Source organism: Hoplias malabaricus, chromosome 17, assembly GCF_029633855.1.
Source record: "Hoplias malabaricus isolate fHopMal1 chromosome 17, fHopMal1.hap1, whole genome shotgun sequence".
NCBI lineage: Eukaryota > Metazoa > Chordata > Actinopteri > Characiformes > Erythrinidae > Hoplias > Hoplias malabaricus.
Window position 1 is genome coordinate 12,392,772 of NC_089816.1, and position 21,793 is coordinate 12,414,564.

The 21,793-nt window shown below is 38.2% G+C and overlaps 2 protein-coding genes across 3 annotated transcripts; both read right to left on the reverse strand.

Moving 5' to 3' along the window:
* Nucleotides 1-533: 533 nt before the first annotated feature.
* pdia3 (protein disulfide isomerase family A, member 3) lies at nucleotides 534-6,080 on the reverse strand. The gene is made up of 13 exons (XM_066648876.1): nucleotides 5,766-6,080; nucleotides 4,231-4,309; nucleotides 4,024-4,141; nucleotides 3,743-3,850; nucleotides 3,476-3,605; nucleotides 3,158-3,274; nucleotides 2,927-3,052; nucleotides 2,521-2,703; nucleotides 2,274-2,382; nucleotides 2,064-2,192; nucleotides 1,815-1,894; nucleotides 1,676-1,733; nucleotides 534-1,511 (listed from the first exon to the last, which is right to left on the reverse strand). Exons 1-13 carry the CDS (start codon nucleotides 5,897-5,899, stop codon nucleotides 1,395-1,397), a joined length of 1,488 nt encoding a protein of 495 aa, XP_066504973.1. The 5' UTR covers nucleotides 5,900-6,080; the 3' UTR covers nucleotides 534-1,394.
* Nucleotides 6,081-11,911: 5,831 nt separating this feature from the next.
* ckmt1 (creatine kinase, mitochondrial 1) lies at nucleotides 11,912-18,596 on the reverse strand. Of its 2 annotated transcripts, none has more exons than XM_066648615.1 (10): nucleotides 18,487-18,596; nucleotides 17,220-17,432; nucleotides 16,267-16,465; nucleotides 15,767-15,862; nucleotides 15,340-15,561; nucleotides 14,600-14,685; nucleotides 13,527-13,650; nucleotides 13,134-13,268; nucleotides 12,680-12,805; nucleotides 11,912-12,248 (listed from the first exon to the last, which is right to left on the reverse strand). In XM_066648615.1, exons 2-10 carry the CDS (start codon nucleotides 17,369-17,371, stop codon nucleotides 12,135-12,137), a joined length of 1,254 nt encoding a protein of 417 aa, XP_066504712.1. In that variant the 5' UTR covers nucleotides 17,372-17,432; nucleotides 18,487-18,596; the 3' UTR covers nucleotides 11,912-12,134. The 2 variants fall into 2 exon arrangements, with proteins under 2 accessions (XP_066504712.1, XP_066504713.1); XM_066648616.1 differs by lacking the exon at nucleotides 18,487-18,596 and adding an exon at nucleotides 18,171-18,189.
* Between the last annotated feature and the right edge of the window lie 3,197 nt (nucleotides 18,597-21,793).

The following is a 21,793-nucleotide window of genomic DNA, read 5'->3' on the forward strand; positions in this document are numbered from 1 at the left end:
TATTGGGAATCTCTCTCTCTCTCACACACGTTTATACTGCCACCTAGTGCTCACTTCTGTAGACTGGGCCTGCAGGAGGTAGTTCACCAAACTGAAAATCCTACCACATACACAGGACAAATCTAATCTTACAGTACAGTTCGATGTTGTTTTTCTTGTTTATAACCTGCCGAACGGCCTACATTTTCGGGTTCTAACAAATGTTAATAATAAATTAAACCGAGGCCGTCACCCTCACGACTGTTGACTTTGTGTGAAATGATCTTGGCTTAAAGTTCAACTCAGCTTCACTCATACTCAGCGTGTCTGTAAATAACAGAACATTTCTTACAATGATAGCGGCGTAAATATTAGGCCTTATTTGGCTTAAAAACTGAATATTGGTTTGACATTTGCTGAGAACTCACCATTAGCAGATAACCTCACACTGGAACAAAGCTAATATCTAAATACCTCAGTTCATAAATGCTACCAAACCACTTTTGCCTGTTGTTAAATATGTAAGAGAGTTGGACAACTTTAACATACTTGGATCATTTATTAACAAATCTTGCAGCAGAAATTCACAATATGGCACTTGGGAGAACAAGGTTGAAATGGTTTGAGATCAACGTTATACCGGTAAAAAAACAAATGTGAAAAAAGACAAACCATTTTATTTTGCACATACTCTCAGGTGGAAAAGAAAAGCAAAATAAAAGTAGAAACACATTGCTAATTGCTAAAAAGGTACAGTGTAAATGGTCCCTTAAAAATGTACAAGTGTTTTTTTTTTTAAGAGTCCAGTTGTGTTCCCTACATTGTACATTACATTCTCTTCTGTTGGAGAGGTGAATATGGAAAATTTCATTAAAGAACTTAAGTCTTAGATAAAACGGGCCATACGAAAAACAGTTGTAAAATTCTAATAGAATAAATGTATAAATTTGTAAAAAGTGATCAAGTTATTACATTATCACACCTTTTAATGTGTAACAATTTTTTCAGAAAACAGAACACAAACCAAATATTGTTTAGTGGGCCTTTATTTCACAATCTTTCCAAATGTACAAAAATGAGATATGGTACAAAAAAAAAAAAAAAAAAAAAAAAAACCAATTCCCTAAATTCACCCCCCAACCCCCATTCCATGAGAAAGAAAATATGGTTGACTAGAATTGGTCTCAAAACCTAAGTGCAGTGGCAAGGGAAAAAAAAACAAATCTCAATTTAACCACACGGTACCTCATCCACATATCTTCATCACACAGTCTGGCCACCTCAACTGCCACAGTGTCCCCAGAGCAGCTGGCCCAAGAGAGCCGACAATGTGTCAGAGCACTCTGTTGTTCACTAAAATTGGAATATAATTTAGCTCCCCTACATGATTCCCTCCTTTGAATTGCTTGTCTGATTTATAATTCTGACTTCTTCTTCTTTGGCTTCTTCTTCTCCTCTTCCTCCTTTACCACCAGTCCCTGAGTGGCCTCTCTCTTCAGGTAGGAAATAAAGTCACTGACTTCACGACCTCCCTAAAAAAAAACAAAGGAAGTCTAATTAGCTTAAATCACCACAGGTGAGCAATGCTCTGCTTGTTTCCCATTCAGGCAAATACTCACAACAATTACAATAACTAAATACTAAAAATGTTTTGTACCAAGCATAAGTAAGCACACAGCTAAGTAAAAAGACAGACCTCATATCGCTTTGGACTTTGTTTCTGACCGGCTGGAGAGAAATAGATGGTGGGGAACCTAAAACAAGAGCAAGCAAGGTCAATTTCTTTTTTCAATCTTAAAATGTCAAGAGTGAGAAGTCATTTTACTGCTACATACCCTCTAACTTCATATGGGGATGGGACGTCATTAGCTGTGGCATCCATCTTGGCAATTACAACATTTGGATCATCAGCAAGCTGAAAGAAGGAAACAAATAGGCATAATGTTAAAATATAAACGTGAGATATACCTTAAGATTCAAAGCCCTCCAATTTTTTTAGGAAGGTGTCACAACAAAAAGCTCAATTTTTACTTTAACAAATGCCCGCCCACATTAATATTGGTTTAAAAGTTTTGAACACTCACCTTCTCACCCAGTTCTTTGTATTTAGGCTCCAGACTCTTGCAGTGTCCACACCAGGGAGCATAAAACTCAATCAGTACATCCTTGCTGTCATCATTGACAATGGACTCAAAGTTCTCAGCTACAACAACCTAAATAACAAACATGGTAAGAAAAAAAAGTCTTGTATTAAGTCAAAGTATCAAGCAGGTGGAAGGGGGTGGGCACCTCACCTTGACTGGACCGTCATTGCTCTCAGGAATAGGCTCAGATTTCAGATAACGCTTCAGTTTTCCATCAAAGTAATCCTGCAGGAACCTCTCCAGAGCCTTCCCATCACGACTGCAGAAAACAAATTAATTTAATGTATTAGTTTTCAGGGTCATGTCTGCTCTGCAAAGCGGTTGTTCTAAACAAAGGTGTTTCCATTGATAAATGATGTAATAAGGAAAGCTTTTTAGACCATTTTAAAACACTTACGAGAACTCTTCCTGCATGACATATTTGTCTCCCTTGGCTGTTCTGATGCCAACAACAGGCAACTCTCCACTGCTGGCATCCATGCCCAGCTCAGAAACATCATGACTAAAGGTGTTCTTATTGGCAACAGCAAAACTAAGCTTCTTCCCCTGGTCCAGGAAACCCTTGGCCACCTTCATGACCCTGTATAAAAATGACAGTCAGAAACCTGGGTTATGCTCACTTGCTAAAGAATGTAACATGCAGACATACAGCTTGTGTCAATTATTTTATTTAGAAGTTTCCCACAAAAGTAATTTAGCCCATGTAACATTTTATTGATCATGCATATCTCACCCCTTGATAAACATAAAGGGACCATCTTGTTTCTGTTAAAAATTGTGAAATTAATGATAAAAAGCACTACCTGTTTCTCCAGTAGTTGGATCCCTTGGGGTTCTTGTCATAATCCACATCATAGTAGGCCACAAGAACATCTTTGCCTTTCAGCTGGTCCTTATTGTCATCTGTCATATGAGGGCATATTCCAAAGCTGCCACACAGAAAGAGAGATAACTTATGTCCAACCTAATATGGATGCAGCTGTGTACATTTACCTCTTCTCTTAAGTCAAACACAATCAATGCTGTAGCCTTACATGTTGTCTTGAATGAACCTCTTGATCTTGGCACTGGTGAATTTCTCATCACTGAATTTAACGCTGCTTTCTTCAAATTTGTTGTTAAGGCGAGGTGGTCGGAAGAGAATGACTCCCCTAAAGCCACAACACAAAACTTGGTTAAAAATAAATAAATAAAAATTCTTAAGAAACAACAGCTCAACAATTTGGGATTAAAAGTAAAAAAAAAAAATGTAAAATGCACTTCAATCTAAATGCAGAAAGCAACAGTTAGAATTTAAAAATCATGTAATGAGTATAAAACACACATTAACCAGAAAATCAAAACAAACATACTCTCCGTCAATGTCGTGTTTCTTTAGAAGGTCCTCCACATTAGTGTGAGCAAAGCGGTAGGACTCTCTCAGGGCACTGGCTGACTTCAGGAACTCACTTTGGGAAGTGCTTCCACCATCAGCAAAGAATCCTGAAGACAGGACATTTTTAGCCCTTTGAACCAAGAACTTAACCCAACTATTCTAAAAATGTGCGAAAGGAACATGTGATACCAGGAAAGTAATATAATTTAGAGGGGATGACAAAAAGGCTGCGAATATGACTTACCCACAACACTGGCATCACGGTCTCCAATGAATTTTTCTAAATCTTCTGCGGTTTTGAGTTCCACAGAGGCTGGGCCTGCCTGCTTTTTAAGGTGGCTGACAATGCCATCTAAAGACACAAATAGACAATTTGCAAGAGCTCAGCACCAGGAATGAGAGAGCCATGAATACTGGTGTAGTTTTCAGGCTGACTTCTACCAGAGAACTGTAGTATTTGAGAAAATGGCACTGGGGTACCTCCTGATACAGTAAGTCAGCAATTTTTTCCAGAAGCAGACATACCTGCACTTCTCGGACCATCATATGCTCCAGACTCCTCTCCATCTCTAAAAATCTTCAGGGTAGGGTAGCCACTTACACCATACTTGCTGCAAACATTAGAGTTGGCAGTGCAGTCCACCTAAAATTACATGACAAATATATAAAAATATCAATAATAATAATAAAGCATGTTGGTACTGCACACAGCATGAAGCTGAAAATCTTTACCTTTGCAAGTGGGACAATGCCCTTCAGGCGAGTAGCAGCAGCTTCATATTCTGGGGCAAGTTTTTTACAGTGACCACACCTAAAGACAAAAGGAATATTTAATTTGTAGAATCTGATGTCTTCCCACAAAAGGCTGATGTAGCTACATGTTTGCATTCCAAGACATGCAGGAGCACACAGGACCAACTGTCTGAAGATCATGAGCAACTGATTACACAGGTTTTCTAAGCTGTGCCCCTGGTATACTTAAATAAAACATGCAGCCACGTTTTTTTTTTATTAAATTGATCACTGCTGTTCATCTACATGTTAACAGAGCTAATTCGGGGCTATTAATTCCTGCCCATGCTTCATTGAAAACATAGGAAAGAAGGCAAAAAGGAAAAAAGATATCTGAAGCACAACTCTTGATAATTCCTGTTGGTCAAGTTGATTCATCCTGGTGCTGCGCTACGTACTCCTTTGGATCAGCCAATCAGAGACGGACAACGAAACTTCACTGACCAATCAGGACGTTACAACAGAGATGTCACGCCTCTAAACATGCTTCGTTAACGTTTCCTCCTCAAACCTCAACTGTACTACTGAGATCCTTTGAACTTTTGTTATCACATTTTAAGTTTTTTTTTTCGTTGGTGCTGCATGTATTGATTGTATTGATTGATGGTTCTCTGAAATTCAGAAATCATCAGGCTTAGTAATAAATACCCTAGAAATACACTGGCGCACAGCAGTCAGAGTAGATCAAGTTATGAAAGAACAAACTGATAATAGTTGCAGGTTACTTATCGCTAATATTCTAATAATAATTGTTTAACTCCATCATTTATTATGAGAGTATTCAATCAAACGTTTTCCAGGTTCGAAAAAGCTAACCCCCACATAAGGAGCATATCTTAGCTATCATTCACTTCAAAAAGTGTTTAACTGAAGCTGCTCTTTGCAGAAAATCTCCGACAGATGTGTGTTAATGCAGACGCTCAGAGCAGACTAAAGCTAATGGTAAACACGCAATAAGAAAAGGCTCTCACTCTCAGCTATTACACCTGAGTGTGGGAAAGCGCCAAGGGTCGGCAATGACTTTGCTAGGTTTTTTGAAGTTAGTATTAACTTGCTTTAAGCCTCCCCCCCATGAGACCAGGTTGAGCCTGGTCTCAGAAATTCCTGTGATACAGTTCTCAAACCAGGACTGAAACTGAAACTAAATGTTATCACCTAGGCCCGACATAAACCACGGACTAGCTTTTGTTCTCCAGTCAGTCCAAAACTCCCATTCTGCTTTAAGCTACCTCAGCTAGCAGTGGGCGTGATGCGTCTTAGTTCACCAAGCAGAAATTGGGAGTTCTACGCTAATCTTCCGTTCCACCTTAACAGCGCAGTGCTTTACCGCTGAACACAATTTAAGGTGGAACGGAATTTAAGGCGGCGAAAAAGAGACCGACTTCAGCTCAGATTTAAGAATCTACATGGTTACTCTCTATAACACTTCCCAGACCTACAATTCACAATAATGGAGAATCGGCACACACACTCACCAGGGAGCAAAAAACTCAACGAGGATTAACTCGTGGTCCCCAATTCTGCTCTCAAAATCGTCGTCCGTGAACTCGAGCACATCACTGGCCCGCGCAAATGCGGCGAGAAAGGCGATAAATAACAGAGTTAGCATAGCGGAAAGCACCTTTTCAGCTAACAGCAGGCCTTTATTGCAATAAAATATGTGTGGTTACTGCTTCTCCTGTGTCCGGACTGTTGTGCTCGACGGCCCGGTGAAGCTAGTGCCGCGCTCTCAGCGGAAAGAAAGCGCAACGACTCGATGTCGAACCCGGAGCTCTTCACGGGAACCGGAGTGTGGCAGCAAACCATTGGGCTTCGAAGAGTGTCACACTGATCCTATCAGCCAATCAGAGTACAGCACTCCATCGAAAAACAGAGCGCTGCAACAAAACAGCCAATCAGAGCACTGCAATCGAGCAGCCAATTAGAGTATCACAACTGACCAGCCAATCAGAGCACAGCATCTATACATCCCTTCAAGAACCCCCCTCGTGTCAGTTGTAACAAAAAGACATGGATTGATTAATTGATTGATTGATTGATTGGGCAAATATTTGTGTTCTTTGTGAATTTATGTCATATTTCATATTTTTGCTGGTAGGAAGAGTGTGAGCTGGGTCCTATGTAAAGCTCTAATGGATTGACATAGGATATTTGACATCTTATCCTGTGTATAAATAAAACGATGAATGCCTCTCACCCAAAGATTCTCGGGAAGCTGTTTAAGAATTACAGTAAACAGAGCAAAAACTATGTGTGACTTATTTTTACCAACTCAACACTCAGTAAATTTTGGCATCACTGCTGTGCTGAGATTTATCCACCAAAAAAAAAAAAAACAAAACTAGTCTGCATTGGTCTCTTGCTTTGAATGGATGGGTCAGAGGTGGGTGATACTGTTAGTAATTGAAAACATGAAAAATGTACCTTTACGGTAGGTAACGTTTTGAATGGCAACTGAATGTAGATAAACATATCTACTATGTTGGAATTGTATATGGCATATGTATTCTGTAAAGATTATAACTAATATTTACTAAAAAAATTAGATCTCTCACCTAATCAAGGAAAATAAGGAAAATCAGCAACACTGAATTTGGGATACAAAAACATATTTACTATCATCTTGTGCTGGTCACTTGTGAATTGCTTTCACATCTGATAATATCACTCCTGAATCTCAGCGTATGTTTTACAAAATTGTACCTGTTCCTCACCATGAAGTAATCATGAGCTTGACATTGAGGGATTTTTGCTGGTGAGTGAGATTCCCTCCAGCGGAGAACTACCTTTACTATGAATGACTGCAGACAGGGGCGTCAGAAGAATAAACACCCACCCTTAAATATATTTACACAGTGAATCCTAGACCGTATCCTTTTGCAAGTGTGTTTCTGTAACTGCTGTAGTTTCAAGTTCTATTTTTTGTTTAACCTGTGCCCTGAAGCTCAACACTTTGTCTAGTGCAAGTGTAGGACAATTTTTTAAATTTACATTTAAATGTAAGGAATTTGGCAGACACCATTATTCAGAGTAACCCACAATTTATATCACTGTTTCCTGGTAGGCCAGGGCAGTGTTAGGAGTTATGCAAAGACTCATTGGAATAGCATGATGCTCCTAACCAAAACAGTAAATGAATCCTAGTCTGAGTTTGTGGAGAAATTCAACATTTTTTAAAAATATTTTTTTCTTTTGCCTTTAGAGGACAAATTAAAAATTTTAAATCCAAAATCATTTTAATGTAAACTTGAACAACTCAAAGGTACAACTATTAAACAATTATTTTTGCAAGGGCAAGTGCCCCATTTGATTAGCTCCAAACATAGACTTGTCAGAAAATTTAAGACAATGTAGATTTGTTATTCTTTAAAAGGTGTGATCAGCTAATGCCTAGCCTGTGTTAAACCTTTCACTGTTTTACTTTTGTTTATTTGAAAATGTTCAATGTTAGATATACTATATGTCCAATCATTTATAGACACCCTATATCCATCCATTATCTGTAACCGCTTATCCAATTTAGGGTCGCGGGGGGTCCAGAGCCTACCTGGAATCATCGGGCGCAAGGCGGGAATAACTATTTAATTTGTTCACTTTAAGGTGAACCCATTGTGGACACAGAGATTCTACTGTCCACACAGAGCCTTTATAATCTTGAACTGAACAGCACCGAATGGGACTTGCTGAAACATTAACACATGAGCTTCAGGTTACCATGCTCAATACCAGGCTCAGACAGGAGCAGTGTGCAGTGAAGCACCAGAACTATGGGAATGTTGGAGCACCATTCAGTATCTGTAAGACAAGTTGGAATAATGTCTGTGGACCAGTCCAGGGCTAAACCAACCACAGTTTCCAATCCCAGTATTGTTCTTGTAGCCAAATGCATTCAAATCTTAACAAATATATATATATATAAATTTTATTTATTTCACAACAGAGCAGAAGCTGTTGCTGAAACAAAGGGAGACAAAGTCCTTTTAAATACCCTTGATTTCAGAAGAGATGTTGGAATAACAGTTGGCCGTGTAGTGAAAGTGTACTTTCTCACTTTTACTGAAGTGGCAATCTGTCAAGTGTATGTCCATGCCTTTCTCCCTGTGATTATGGGTGGGCTCCAGACCCACAGACCATGAAGAGGTTACAGATAATGAATGGGCAAATGAATGAATAAATTAGAGAATTAATTAAGTAATCAATTACTTAAACTTTGGATGCATGGCTGAATGAAAGAAAGAATGAATGAATAAAAATAATGTATTCAGGTCTTAACTCAGAGCACTCAGCTTTCAAAATAAAAATGCCAACGTGTCTTGGCATTATGTTTTCATATTGTATAACATTTAAGGAATAATAAAAATACAAATCGTATTATTTATTCAATTAGTCTAAACTTTTAACATGCACCGTGCAGCCATTTGAGTGTTATCCAAGTTTACCACAAGATGGCGCTCTTATTTAAAAAAGGCCAAAATAGAGGCGAGTCCTACACAGCTTGAGGTCACAATTTAAAGTGCTGTCGTGGGTGCAGTGTTTTGAGAGTTCAAACTAATCAAGACCATATTGTCTGCATATTTCTCATAACGTATTGTAATACAGTGAAAGTTATGCAATGTTCAAATAAAATTTAAAGGAAATAATTTGAGCTCCGGTTTCCTCCCACAGTCCAAAAACACACGGTGGTAGGTGGATTGGCGACTCGAAAGTGTCCGTAGGTGTGAGTGTGTGAGTGAATGTGTGTGTGTTGCCCTGTGAAGGACTGGCGTCCCCTCCAGGGTGTATTCCCGCCTTGCGCCCGATGATTCCAGGTAGGCTCTGGACCCCCCACGACCCTAAATTGGATAAGCGGTTACAGATAATGGATGGATGGATGGATGGAAATAATTTGAGAAATCTGTATTCCTCATACTTCATGTCAGTAAATATCTTAACTGAGGTGAATGGAGGTGATCATGCTCTTGGTGGAAAGACAACTCACTGATGGCAAAGGCTGTTTCTTTTTTTCCATCCTTGGCCTCTGCACGGCTGCAGCGTCCATTCAGCTCATTTCTTTGAGAGAAGCAAAAGAGAACAATGGGGAAAGTGGGTTGCCATATGGGGCTGTGCATTGAGGCCCATGTGGGGGACGAGCTGTGGGCTTGTGCATTGAGAGAGATTTGCTTGATCGCTTATGACCTCAGTAATCTACTCTAATTCAGGTAGGTTTTGCGGATGGAATTACATATTGTGCTGCTGCCCTCCACATGTCTGATTGGGGTTCAATTCCAGCTTGGGAAGGAACACTTGCTACAACACTTAATTCACTCTCATCTGTAACATGAATTGATTATAAACTGCACTTGATGACAGCAGGTGCCACAGATGTAAAAGAGTACCGTTGTATTAAGACATTTTTAGTGTGGACAATAATGCTGTAACTGGATTAGACTTGGCTTTCACATGATCATGTGATTTTCACACATTGTTGTATACTTCTTTCTGGTGTTTTACATCTTCAAAATGGCCACCTGCAGGTGTATTTGGTATTTAAGAAATCCACATTATATTATTATACACAGCAGATTTGCTGGGCTGTTGACAGCCCTCGCTGGAGTTCCTCCATAAGACATTTCCATGGCAACAGACTTCATTCTTCAGCTGAAAAGCTGATTTCACAGGTTTGTGCCTTTGAATGAGCTAGAAGAACATAAAAATAGCAACAATAAAATTAGCACATTAGGAACTAAGGGCATGCATGCTTGCATATCAGGACCTGATATTTCGCACTACTCTATTGTTCCATAGTAGATTAATCTCTAATAAATTGTGGGATGGCGTCTGCATTTGGTTGCCAAAATCCCAGATTCAGAATATTTTTCTATGGCAAACTAGGCTCCTTGCAACCAGGGGTTTCTTTTTCATGTGGTACATTTTAAATTTCATGGAATATGCTGTGCATCCTTCACCTGAATAAGCTTCTTTAGCCTGCCACCCCTGAGGCCTTGTCCCTTTAGCTTTCAGTATAATGGCTGTAATTGAAACCACTACAAGTGACATACTTCCAAAATAAGGACAGTGAATCTGAGAACAGGCCTCTCCAATGTCACCTCCAATGTCAATGGGAATGGAAAATGTGTGTGGGTTAAAGAGAGAGCTCAAGGGATCTCCAACAAAAAGAAGTCTGACTTTGGTCACATGATAGTGACTTTCTGCAGGCTGAATCTCACCCTGGGCAAGTTAGTGTATAGTATCAACATGAGCTTCACAAACATTATACCTTTCACTTCTTTTTCAGTTTGCACTAGTGTACTAGTTCATTAGTTTGTACTAGTGAAAATTTAATTTATGATATTAACAAATTAATTTTTAGTGTTAATTGAAATTTTAGTATCAATAATTACATTTTTACAAGTGACAATTGAAATCTTACCAGTAAGATTTAAATACTTATTAGTAAAAATAGTTTTTAATTAAATTATCACGTGTAAAATTAATTCTTGATATCTTGATTCTTGCCATAGCCCTCTAATTCAATTCTTACTACTAAAAATGTATTATTTACAAGTGAAAGTAAATTTTTTACTAGTGAGAATTGAATTATACATATCTATACTGAATTAGGACTTACATCGCTGGTGTCAATTTAATCTAAATGGCTTGCCATAAGGTCAACATATGTGGAGTTAATGTTTAAAAAATTATACAATAATCATTTATGTGTAGCTAGATGTGGCTACATTAATAATGGACTGGAATTTGAAGTCTGTGTTACACAAAATATTTAGTTATGTCGTCCTACAAGCAAATTTCAGATGTCATCTAAGTAGTAAAGCACTGTGACATTCTTGTATGAGGCCAATATATGTTTCATTTATATATCTGCTGACATTATAAATGCAGACTTAGGAATAAGCTCTTCCTTATTAGCATTAGAGAAATATTTCTGAGCTTTAAATTATATTACAAATATTAATTTTACTGTATCACAGTGGCTCAGAGTCACCTAAGCAGTCTACTAAACAAGTTATCAAATTGGACTAAAATATCAATAGAAAACTATGAATGTAGATATTAAAAAACATATATTCTGTCCAGGGTGTATTCCTGCCTTGCACCCAATGATTCTAGATAGGCAGCCGACCACAACACTGATCACATTGGTAGGTTGATTGGCAACTCAAAAAGTGTCCGTAGGTGTGAGTGAATGTGCGAGTGTTTGTCACCCTGTTAAGGACTGGCGCCCTCTCCAGGGTGTGTTCCCGCCTTGCGCCCAGTGATTCTGGTTAGGTTCCAGAACCACCGCGACCCTGATTTGGATAAGCGGTTTCAGACAATGAATGAATGAATGAATGAATGCTCAAACATAAATGATTAAAGTATCAGTGTACATAAATTTTGATTAAGGGTAAAACTGTGAAAATTGTTTGGCTAATCATTCCTTTAAGGTTAAAAACATTTTGTTATTTAACATTTTAATAACCAAATACTCAGAATCAAATAAAGCTAAACCTACAGTGAATACTCAGGGGCTCTGAAATTTTGTCCTAAGACAGGTATAATGCACGTACAAGGAATTGGTCCTGTGTGGTTTAGTGTTTCTTAGAAAAAAAGAAAAGCATTACAATATTATAATATAGCATTGTTATTATACTTTTATTGCAACATTATCAGTTTCATTGACAGTATTATGTGACAGAATATTAATGCCACATGAAAACAATCATGAAGTACAGTACATTCACTCCTTTGTACATGAGCTGGAGTGGAGACACAACACACAAAAGGCATGCTGCATGGGAGTTTAGAGTACCATTTCAATATGAGACTATGGGGAGGGATGGAGAAGGGATGAGTTTATATTCAGTCTACTTAAATTGGCTGATTGGAGCAGGGATCTTGATGTCTTGGCCTTTCTCCAGTCTCTTCTCACACTCGATCAAGTAGTTCACACCATCAATGACCGTCTGAACAAGCTGGACCTGATCACACAAAACATGTAAGTTTTCAAAGAGTCTACAATATGATATGACACAATATGACATGGCTATTGTTCAAAGTCTGGTGAGGATATGGACTTTTATGAATATTTAAAAAATTTTGTATAAAAGTATCATATAAAACACCTCTAAACTAAAAACTAAACATGAAGTTGGTCTGATTTTTTATTCAGTATTTGCTAAAATCAACTATAAGTTAAAGAAGATAAATTAAACACATCACATATTCATACACATCAAAACAAAATATTGTACTGTCTTCATGTATTGCAATATTTCTGTTACTTTCACCCACCACTGTTTTCATTTTGATTTCAAAATATTGAAATAATATCGGAATAGATTCTGGAATACTTAGCAAACTGTAGTATGTATGCAGTACATTCTCAATCACTGTAAATATTTTCCTTTACCTCTGACTGGCCAAGCCTGTCCAGGTTGGAGATATCAAAGGTGCTGCCCACAGCTGCTGTGTCCACTCCTCCTGTGCCTCTTTTCTGCAGTCTCAGGTTATCTAGGATCTTGGGGAAGCGAGGATCCTGTAGGAAGAGGCGTAAAACAGACACTTCATACAAACATCTGTATAAAGTGGCTGTTGTAACCAAACCTTTTATGTGCAAATCAATAAATTTATTTATACTCCTTCTAAACTTTAATCAATTTAATTTTAAGACGTTTTTATACACATTGTCTTATATAAAGACAATTATGAAAGCAATGTTATGAAAGTACACTAAAATTAATGAATGTACAGCAGCTTTATTTTGAGTTTTAGAAAGGTTGCAATTAACATAAAAACATATTTCAAATATAGTGTTCCAATTTTCCCTTTTTCTGTATGTGCATAAAATGAGTAAAAGATTTTACTTTGCTGAGGCGGGGCAGTTTAATATGGACACCAGCACGTAGCCCTGTGCCCAGATTGGACGGGCAAGTAAGGATGTAACCCAGACGCTCGTTCCACATGAACTCCCATCCTTTCTCTTGAATCAGCCTTTCAACCTGTGTACATCACACACACAAACAATCAAACATTCAGCAACACAATGATCTTGTTGATCTAAAATACAGAATTTGAATGCTCAGTAATAAACATTCACTTGCAATTCATGCAATTACTGTATGTCCACAATAGGCCATTGCTCTCGGCTGCATTAAACACAGCTGCTCTGCCTGGCTCAAAGCTCTGTTTAATAAATAAAAGACGCTTGTGTTGCTATAGTGCTGCCATGGAACCAGCAGCGAGACGAGTGAGCTCACCTCTTGGAGCCCCTTGCAGAAACGCTCAAAAACCCTCTTCATGTTGCCTCCTTTCTCCATGGAGATCACTCGAGTATGGTCTTCCTCATTTACCCAAATCAGGAATGTCTTATCATTATTGTGCCTGGAAGATTCAGACAGGGTACATACAAAGTAAACAACACAGAAACACACAAAACTGTGGCAAAAAAAATTGTGCTTAGGAACAAACCTATTTTTAAAAAAGTGTTCCAAAAGCGTATTTGTGAATCATAAATCCCACAGAGGAAGTTTCATAAGGAAGGACCCTTAAAGGAACAATGTATACATCCACAACTGTTGCTTCCTAACTGGTTAATTTTACACATGTACTTAAGAAATAACTAGCCTGCTGATCTAACACAAACGCAATATTTGCTGATCTGTGAAAAATGTTGAATATTTATAAAATGATCAATATAACATAAATGGTGTTACTTTCTCTAAAACGTTACAAACTGCCTGAAGAATCTTTACTTTTAAGGCTGTATTTTGTTAAGAGAACTGTCATACAAATTGTAACCCTGTAAATGGCTGATCATTTATTCAAATAATACTAAGAATGCTGTTGTTCAACTTCACTAATAAGACATCTAAATTAATCTGAATTTGCAGTCTGAATAAAACAGTGGCTGAGCAGAATTATTGCCGTAACTGCAGTCTGTTGTATTAGAATCTGAATCGTGCTCTGAGTATTCTCTGCATTGCTGTGGTAATTATGCCCTGTACCTTTGAAAGCCATTAGCTATTTAATTTGAACTAATTTATGAGCTGAAGGCCAAGCGGCCCAAAGAAAATCTGCACTCGTTGCAGAAAACCATTTAAAGAAAGAGGATGAATAATAGAGGGGAGGTTGCAGTGGCGAGGACGTGAGGGATCGATCTTGGGCCAGTGAACAGATAACGTGGCTGCTTATCTGGGCCTGAATCTTATATCAGGAGTGGGCTGCTTCAGCAAATAAAGCCTCCCTTTCTCCAGCTCTGTTGATCTGTGAGCAACTCCTGTATAGAACATATATGGAATATTGTGTGAAACATATATGGTTACAAGCTTACCAGATCCCTCTGGCATCAGGCCAATCCCGTGCCATTCCTGCACATGTCAGAAGTGGTGAAACAGGCTTATCAAACAGGAAATGATCCTGTGGGACCAAACAGAGGGGAAACTCATGTCACTATGGAACAAGACGTAGTGACATGCTCTCATTCAGAGAGCAGGACTCTGAGAAATGAAACTAATTCGTTCCTATGTCATACCATTTTGACATTTAGCTCATTGGCACTGAGAGACATTAACATGCACTACTGTGGCACTGGGATTAATGCAGCTTTGCAATCTGTACCCAAAGGGTGCAGTATGCATGAGGAGGAAAATGGAGCTCTTCCTTATCTGTTGTGATGCAGCATGTGACGCTGTGAGATATTTACATTTCCCTGTCAGATTCGACTTTTCTCCTCCGAGTTGTTATATGTAGTATTACTGATGTTTGAAATTATTATGGGAACATAAAATTCTCTCAAAAAATTACAAATAAACAAATAAACAAGAAATTATGTTTGCATATGAAAATATTTGAATTTCATAGCAATTGTGAGTTATGAAAATGTCTGTAGAAGCCTGTATATGGTAATTTTATTTGCTCTAATGGAAACATTTATTGAATTTAAATTAATTTTGCCTGTACTACCAATAACATAGATATATAATTATACTGTATATATAACCCAGAGTTGTCCACTACATGACCTTCTGCTAAAACTTCACATTTATTATATTTTCCATGGCAGGTACACACATCGATGAGCTGCTGCTGCTCCTCTTCAGTCATCTCTGTCAGGCTGTAATATTTTCCAGTCAGGTCACCCTTCAGGCCACTCAAAGCGTTGATCACAACTCGTTCAACCTCTCTGCGCTCAGCTCTCGTGCATGCAGGTGGCAGGCTCAGACCTCGGATACTGCGTCCGGTCCTCACTCGTGATGACAGCACATACTTGTCATCAAAATGGCCAGACCGGATCTGATTAGAAAAACAAAGTAAAACTGCAACATGAAAGAGTGAACATTCCTCTAATGCATGCAATGTCTGTCCTTTATGCTTTAGCAAAGCAGAGAAAATGAGTGAGTGAGCAAGCGACTGACTGAGTCAGTTACAACCCATGGTGGGCTTCTCAACAGAACATGAAGGATACAGACACAGACACAGATTTGACGACTCCCTTTACCTTACTGGCATCGAGGTCCGTGGGATGTTTCATACTGCGTGGATTATAGCCATTGTGCCTCTCTGTGATCACTGGGTCAAAAATATCAGCAAAAACCTTCAAGGAAAAAAATAATAAAAATAATATCTATATCTATATATAGTATTTCAGTTGATAGCAGTAATTGTTTTAATATTCTACAGAAAGAGTTTCATTCCAATAACCTTTACATTTTATCAAGTACATAATGTGCTTTTGGAAAAAAAACTTACTTTTTGAATAACAGTTGAAAAATAACAGACCTGTTTCGTTAAATCAATATATATATTTTCATTCTTCTAGTCTACACAAAACATCCTCCATGTAGTTTTGGATCATGTTCAACCACAAGGACTATCTTGTCTAAAACATACATATCTTATTATAAAATATCTTATTTTAAAATTTGGAGCAGAAAAATCTGATTGACTTTTAGAGCCTGCTGTGTGATGGCAGGTTTATTGATCAAAATCATGCCCAACCTCATAGGTCTCCTCATCTCCTGCCACCATGCCCACTGTCTTTATGAAGGGATGGCCTGGGTTGTCCACACCAGTCTGAATAGCTTGATCCAGTGTGAATCCATTTGGAGTGGCTTTGTCACACAGCTTGGCATACACGGCAGGTGTCAAGTGACTGGCCATGCAGTTGTTATGTTTTCGTAAATCTGGATATTCTGCACTATAGTGGGAATAAAGGAAGCTGGATTTAGACAAGAGATGTTGGAATGGCTTGGTGGAAAGGTGTGTGTAGGCTGTGTAGTTTGGATTCAATGGCCAGCCTGAACAGAAACATTCATACACTGAGTCCTTGGGCAAGACCCCTAACCCTTAATGAGACTTCCTTAATTACAAATATCAAGGCCAAATGTAGAAAATGTGCATGGCAACATGCAAAGTCGCATTTTACACAACACTGTCCCACATAAATACTATCTGAATGTACGTGCCAAAATGCATAAACACACAGTCTTTGTTTAATATTCATCTAGTACGACAACAAAGACGGATTAAAAGCGTGCCATCATAGGCCATATGGCATTAACCAATCATAATCACAGCCAGGCTCAAGACGCCGTGACGCCAGCGTGGTGCATTATGGAGTCCTCCAACACTATAGAGGAATTTGCATTTGGTCTGAGACAGGGCTACCGAGGATGGCTGGATCATTCTATCGATCTACACAACATCCATATTAACTCCAGTTCTATCGGTATTAGACACACGTGGCAGAAAGAATACGCATTCAGTGCAGCAATCTATAAAACAGCATTTCAACAATTCAATAATTATGGCAATTAGTCGGGATAGGAACAGACAAATGTGTCCTGGGGCCACGCATTTTAATTACTTTTAAAATTAAAAATACAACAGGATACTACTATGGTTGCATAAAGCCCTCAGCAAGGAGATACGTAGCGGCTGAAGTTGCCCACCTGGCAGGGTACACTCTCCGGACCGTCGACCCTGCGCTCAACCCCTGCTCTCTGTTCAGCAGCAGACCCGCCGTCAGAGAACCAGCTCCCACCAGAGACAAGATGCCCACATTCCTCTTAGAGGACAAAATCCTGGCGAAGCTGCTTGCCATTGTATTTCCACAGTTCGATAAAAACACAGCCTGGAAGTCAGTCTCCTTGTCCGGGGTCCGTCTGAAAGAATGAAAACGGTGAAGGAGAATGGGTGGGAAGGGGGTGTTTGGGGGGTTGGCTTTTTGTCCCTTTTCCTACCCGTTTTCGAACTAGCCCCACCTACTGCGCTGGAATTGACTTCAGGGGTTGTGTGTAAACCATGAGTAAAGATTTTAATTTTAAAAAATCCGTTTAAAACCAAAATAGACGTTTTGTTTAGTTTTTTGTCAGGAATGGCAGAAGGAGTTACTGACCGGTTTTGGTGCTAGAAACTGGAACCACAATTTATTTAAATTCCATTATGTTACACTATCTTATCATCTGTCATTTTCTAAATACACTTTGCAGCTTTTTTTTAGTAACAAAGTGTAACAAAGTGGAAGAAAACAAAAAGTAAATTAAAATAATTATAATAACTAGATACAAAGTGAATAACCCCCACGCCCATGATTCTACTAGCCAATCACAGTGGAGGAGGGAATTCTAGCCAATCATACTGTAGAAGGGTAAAGTATACTATTTGGGGTGGGAGCCAGAGTATTACGTCGCTTAGCAACGGGGCAGTAAAGGCGACTTGTTACGCTCGGGATCTTGTCCTTACTCTGTGTAGATCTGCGTTAACGGCACAGAGAAAAACGAGTATTTTTATTTATACAGAGAGAAACTGAAATGAAATGTCAGAAACACTGTAAGAATGAACAGTGGGTGGGGCGGGGTGTGTCTGAATACGGGTGGGGAAATAAATAAAGCAGGCAGAACCTAGTGGGGGAAGATGCGGAGAATTCTTGCGGTGAGACTGAAAACTGAGAGCTGGAATCAATGCAGCGGCTCTACGACAGCTTCTCTCTCTCTCTCTCTCTCTCTCTCCCTCTCCCTCTCCAATTTTCAAATTTCCTACTTAACGTTACAATGAGAATAAAAACGTTGTTTTAGTAAAAAATAACTACATGGGTCTTACAGATTGTTTCCAAATGTTTAGAGCAGGTACTCTAAATATATCAGACTAACTATTAAAACAGACGCAATAACCCCAAAACATATGCATTTATATGCAAAAGCAGGATTAGTGTCTTACCTATAGTCAATAGCAAAGGTAAGTAATCCTAGTCATTAGAGAATGGCCTTGCAGAAAGACGTTATTAAACCTTATAGCTACAGCTTGAAGTTGAACTTGACACACCCAGATTACTCGTGCACATGCGCAGAAGAGCTGAAAGCAGAATCACTCAAGAGAATCCTCTCACCTTCACAGGTAAAATGGGAAAGTTGCAAAATTGTATTCACAGATGGGTTGTAAATACTGTATTACTTACACATACTGTATTGTATTTGTGCTGTATATTCTACTCAAGGACTTCTGAAGGACAGATTTGAGGCATCCACTTTTTCCACGTGTCATGAATATTTATGCCCTAATGTGTTGTTTTGTGTTGACTTTGGCTAACGTTTTATTCTGTTCTATTGCTTCTGTTGTACGTCTCTTCGGGTATTTTTTTTTATTTTATTTTATTTTATTTTTTATTTTTATTTTTTGCCACTATAAGTACAAAATAAATCTGATAGTTTTGTGACCTTGCCTTTGGTGGTTTCTGTGGAGTATGTTTTGGGTTATGGCTACAATATTTACCTCATAAGGTCTCAGGCCTCCTGCAAATCTCAGAAAAGTGTGTGTTTGTTCAGCTGAGGTCACAAAGACATGCCGGTGTTTAACTACAATTCAACATCTAAAACCAGTCTTAAACATTACATACATGTAGAACCTTCCCTGAACTAATCACAAGTGGAGCATTCGCATCATTTAAACACATTAATTATCAATGTTCATGAGAAGAATTTCAGCTCCAGATTAAACTAATCCTGGATCTATAAAGGGCACATCTCCATTTAATAAGGCTCTGAAAATCCAACGCCAGTCTAGATTATTCCTAAAATCCTGGTTTAATGTGCACACAAGCAAAATACAGCAATCACGCTATAGAACAAAGACATCTAGAGAAGTATTTAACTCACTGAGATCTTCAAAAATACTGTGCTTAACATGTGGAAGCAGGAAATGACTAAGTGGTTTGCTGATCAAAGTTCATGTATGCACAACATGGTAACAGCCGGCAATGTATTATTAATGTTAGGCTAGTAATTTTTTAGGGTGAAAATTACCTGCAGAAATGTAGATTTTTCCAATTATGTTTTGCGAAAACTAAGTCAGTTAATAAAATAGCACGTATGGTACTATATCCCAGAGAAAAATGCTGAAGAAAAACAGGACAGCTAAACACGCATAAAGATAATAAAAATAATAAAACATACATGAAGCAGTGGACACTTTCAAATAAAAGGAAAAGACATGAATTTTATGGAAAATTTTTAAACTTACTCTCTGATGAAGTCTGATCTCCTGAAGCAGTCTCTAGGAACCACTGAGTACCTGCCCGGTGTAAATGGCTGGACAGCAGAAGGTGTGACTTCACTTTATCTTGACATTGGAAAGTTCAATTGTGAGTTAACTCTTGATATACCAACAGGTTATCTGCCTTAACTTTGTGTTAAACTGATGCAAATTTGTCAAGAAAATAATTCAAAATGAATTCTGTAACTTCTGATAATACACACTGAATAGATAGTTGCAGAGGTTTCACAAGGAAAAGGGGGAAAAACAATGTACACAAATACATTTCAAAACAGAACTTTAGTTTTTCTTCAAATATATGCAGAGCCATTCATATAAAAACTAACAGGAACACTTTACATGGAGTGGCCATTGATTTCAAAATAAACCTTACACAGTCTTTGAGTATTAGAACCTGGTATTTATACAGCTATACAGAAACAATGTGTTAAGTTTTTGTTTTTAAAAATTACAGATTTTCCTGAAGAGCACTAAACACAGATCAGAGAAATGGAAGAAGATTCCATTGATAAATGAATCATATTGTACACTGTCTCCATCTGCAGGGGCTTTTCTTCTGAGAAAGACAAAGACGGCTTTCAGCCCACCGTCTGTTCCACTTTTCTTAACCCACGCTCACTGCTCAACTTATAATGAGTCTTTTAAATACTTTCTTAAAATTAAACAAATTGCCCTGTTCTCATGTTTCCTTTCAAATAAGTTCTGGCTTTATGTGTGCTTTTATATCTAAGAACCTGGATGCAAATATGAACTCAGTTTTTGATGTTTATATATCATTGAAAAAAAAGTTGAATAGGTTTTAGGTTGCACAGTGACAATACTCTTAAAAGCATGTAGTCCATATACATTTGGTCAGTAAGTGTTCATGTTAGAGTTAATCTGAGTGTCATGAATGTTAAGGTTTGCATATTATGGATTAATATCCTGCAATATCCTGCACTGGCTTGGCCACATCCACAACATAAAGAAACTTCTGCATAAAGAATACATATAATAATGTAATCACATTTACTGGATGACATAAGCTTCCTTTTATGATAATCTAGCTTTCTTATCTGCACAGTCCACTGTTAAAACTGCGATAAATCCAGGTCACTGTGTTTTACACACCCTCTTCTGCTCAAAGGTAAATATGAGCACTGGTTACTCTGCACGTAGGCAACTGGGACAATAGTAATCTAACTGCAATATACGGTGGTCTGTATATTCAGCCAAATTATACAGACAGAAATAGGAAGGAAAATAGGAGGAAATCCAGTCAGTTATTTCCTGTAAACATTATATGTTAGACATCCAAGTACTTGCATTTTTTGCTCTTATTAATCCTTGGAATAACTCACTGAGATCAGGGTAAACACTCATTTGTGAAGCAGGTGTACTGAGTGGATTAGGAAATTGAGCCACTGTGAAAATGAGCACTCAGACAAGCACAGATCACATTCTTTTATTTAAATTTCAGACATACTGTCAGGTCTGCTCATTATTGTCATTATTTGAAATAAATAATAATAATTTAAAAAAATAAAGTACATAAACATTTGATGCACAAAAATATTTCACCCTAAGAGTTGAAAAGTAATCCCGGTACAGCCGCAAATTATTAACAATATTATTATTAACAATAGTTTCCAGATAAATAATAATAATAATAATAATAATAATAATAATAATAATAATAATAATTCATTCATTCATTCATTATCTGTAAGCGCTTATCCAGTTCAGGGTCGTGGTGGGTCCAGAGCCTACCTGGAATCATTGGTCGCAAGGCGGGAACATACCCTGGAAGGAGCGCCAGTCCTTCACAGGGCAGCACTCACACATTCACTCACACACTCACACCTACAGACACTTTTGAGTCGCCGATCCACCTACCAACGTGTGTTTTTGGACTGTGGGAGGAAACCGGAGCACCCGGAGGAAACCCATGCGGACACAGGGAGAACACACCAACTCCTCATAGACAGTCACCCGG

Excerpts from the sequence above, each read along its gene's own strand:
- pdia3 (XM_066648876.1), bottom strand. The coding sequence starts at position 5,899 with ATGCTAACTCTGTTATTTATCGCCTTTCTCGCCGCATTTGCGCGGGCC. Across the intron at positions 3,606-3,742 it reads CCGTGATGCCAGTGTTGTGG|GATTCTTTGCTGATGGTGGA; the intron begins GTAAGTCATATT and ends TCCTGTCTTCAG. Across the intron at positions 2,704-2,926 it reads TCCAACTACTGGAGAAACAG|GGTCATGAAGGTGGCCAAGG; the intron begins GTAGTGCTTTTT and ends ATTTTTATACAG.
- ckmt1 (XM_066648615.1), bottom strand. The coding sequence starts at position 17,371 with ATGGCAAGCAGCTTCGCCAGGATTTTGTCCTCTAAGAGGAATGTGGGC. Across the intron at positions 15,562-15,766 it reads CGGACCTCGATGCCAGTAAG|ATCCGGTCTGGCCATTTTGA; the intron begins GTAAAGGGAGTC and ends TTTTCTAATCAG. Across the intron at positions 14,686-15,339 it reads AGCAGCAGCAGCTCATCGAT|GATCATTTCCTGTTTGATAA; the intron begins GTGTGTACCTGC and ends TTGGTCCCACAG.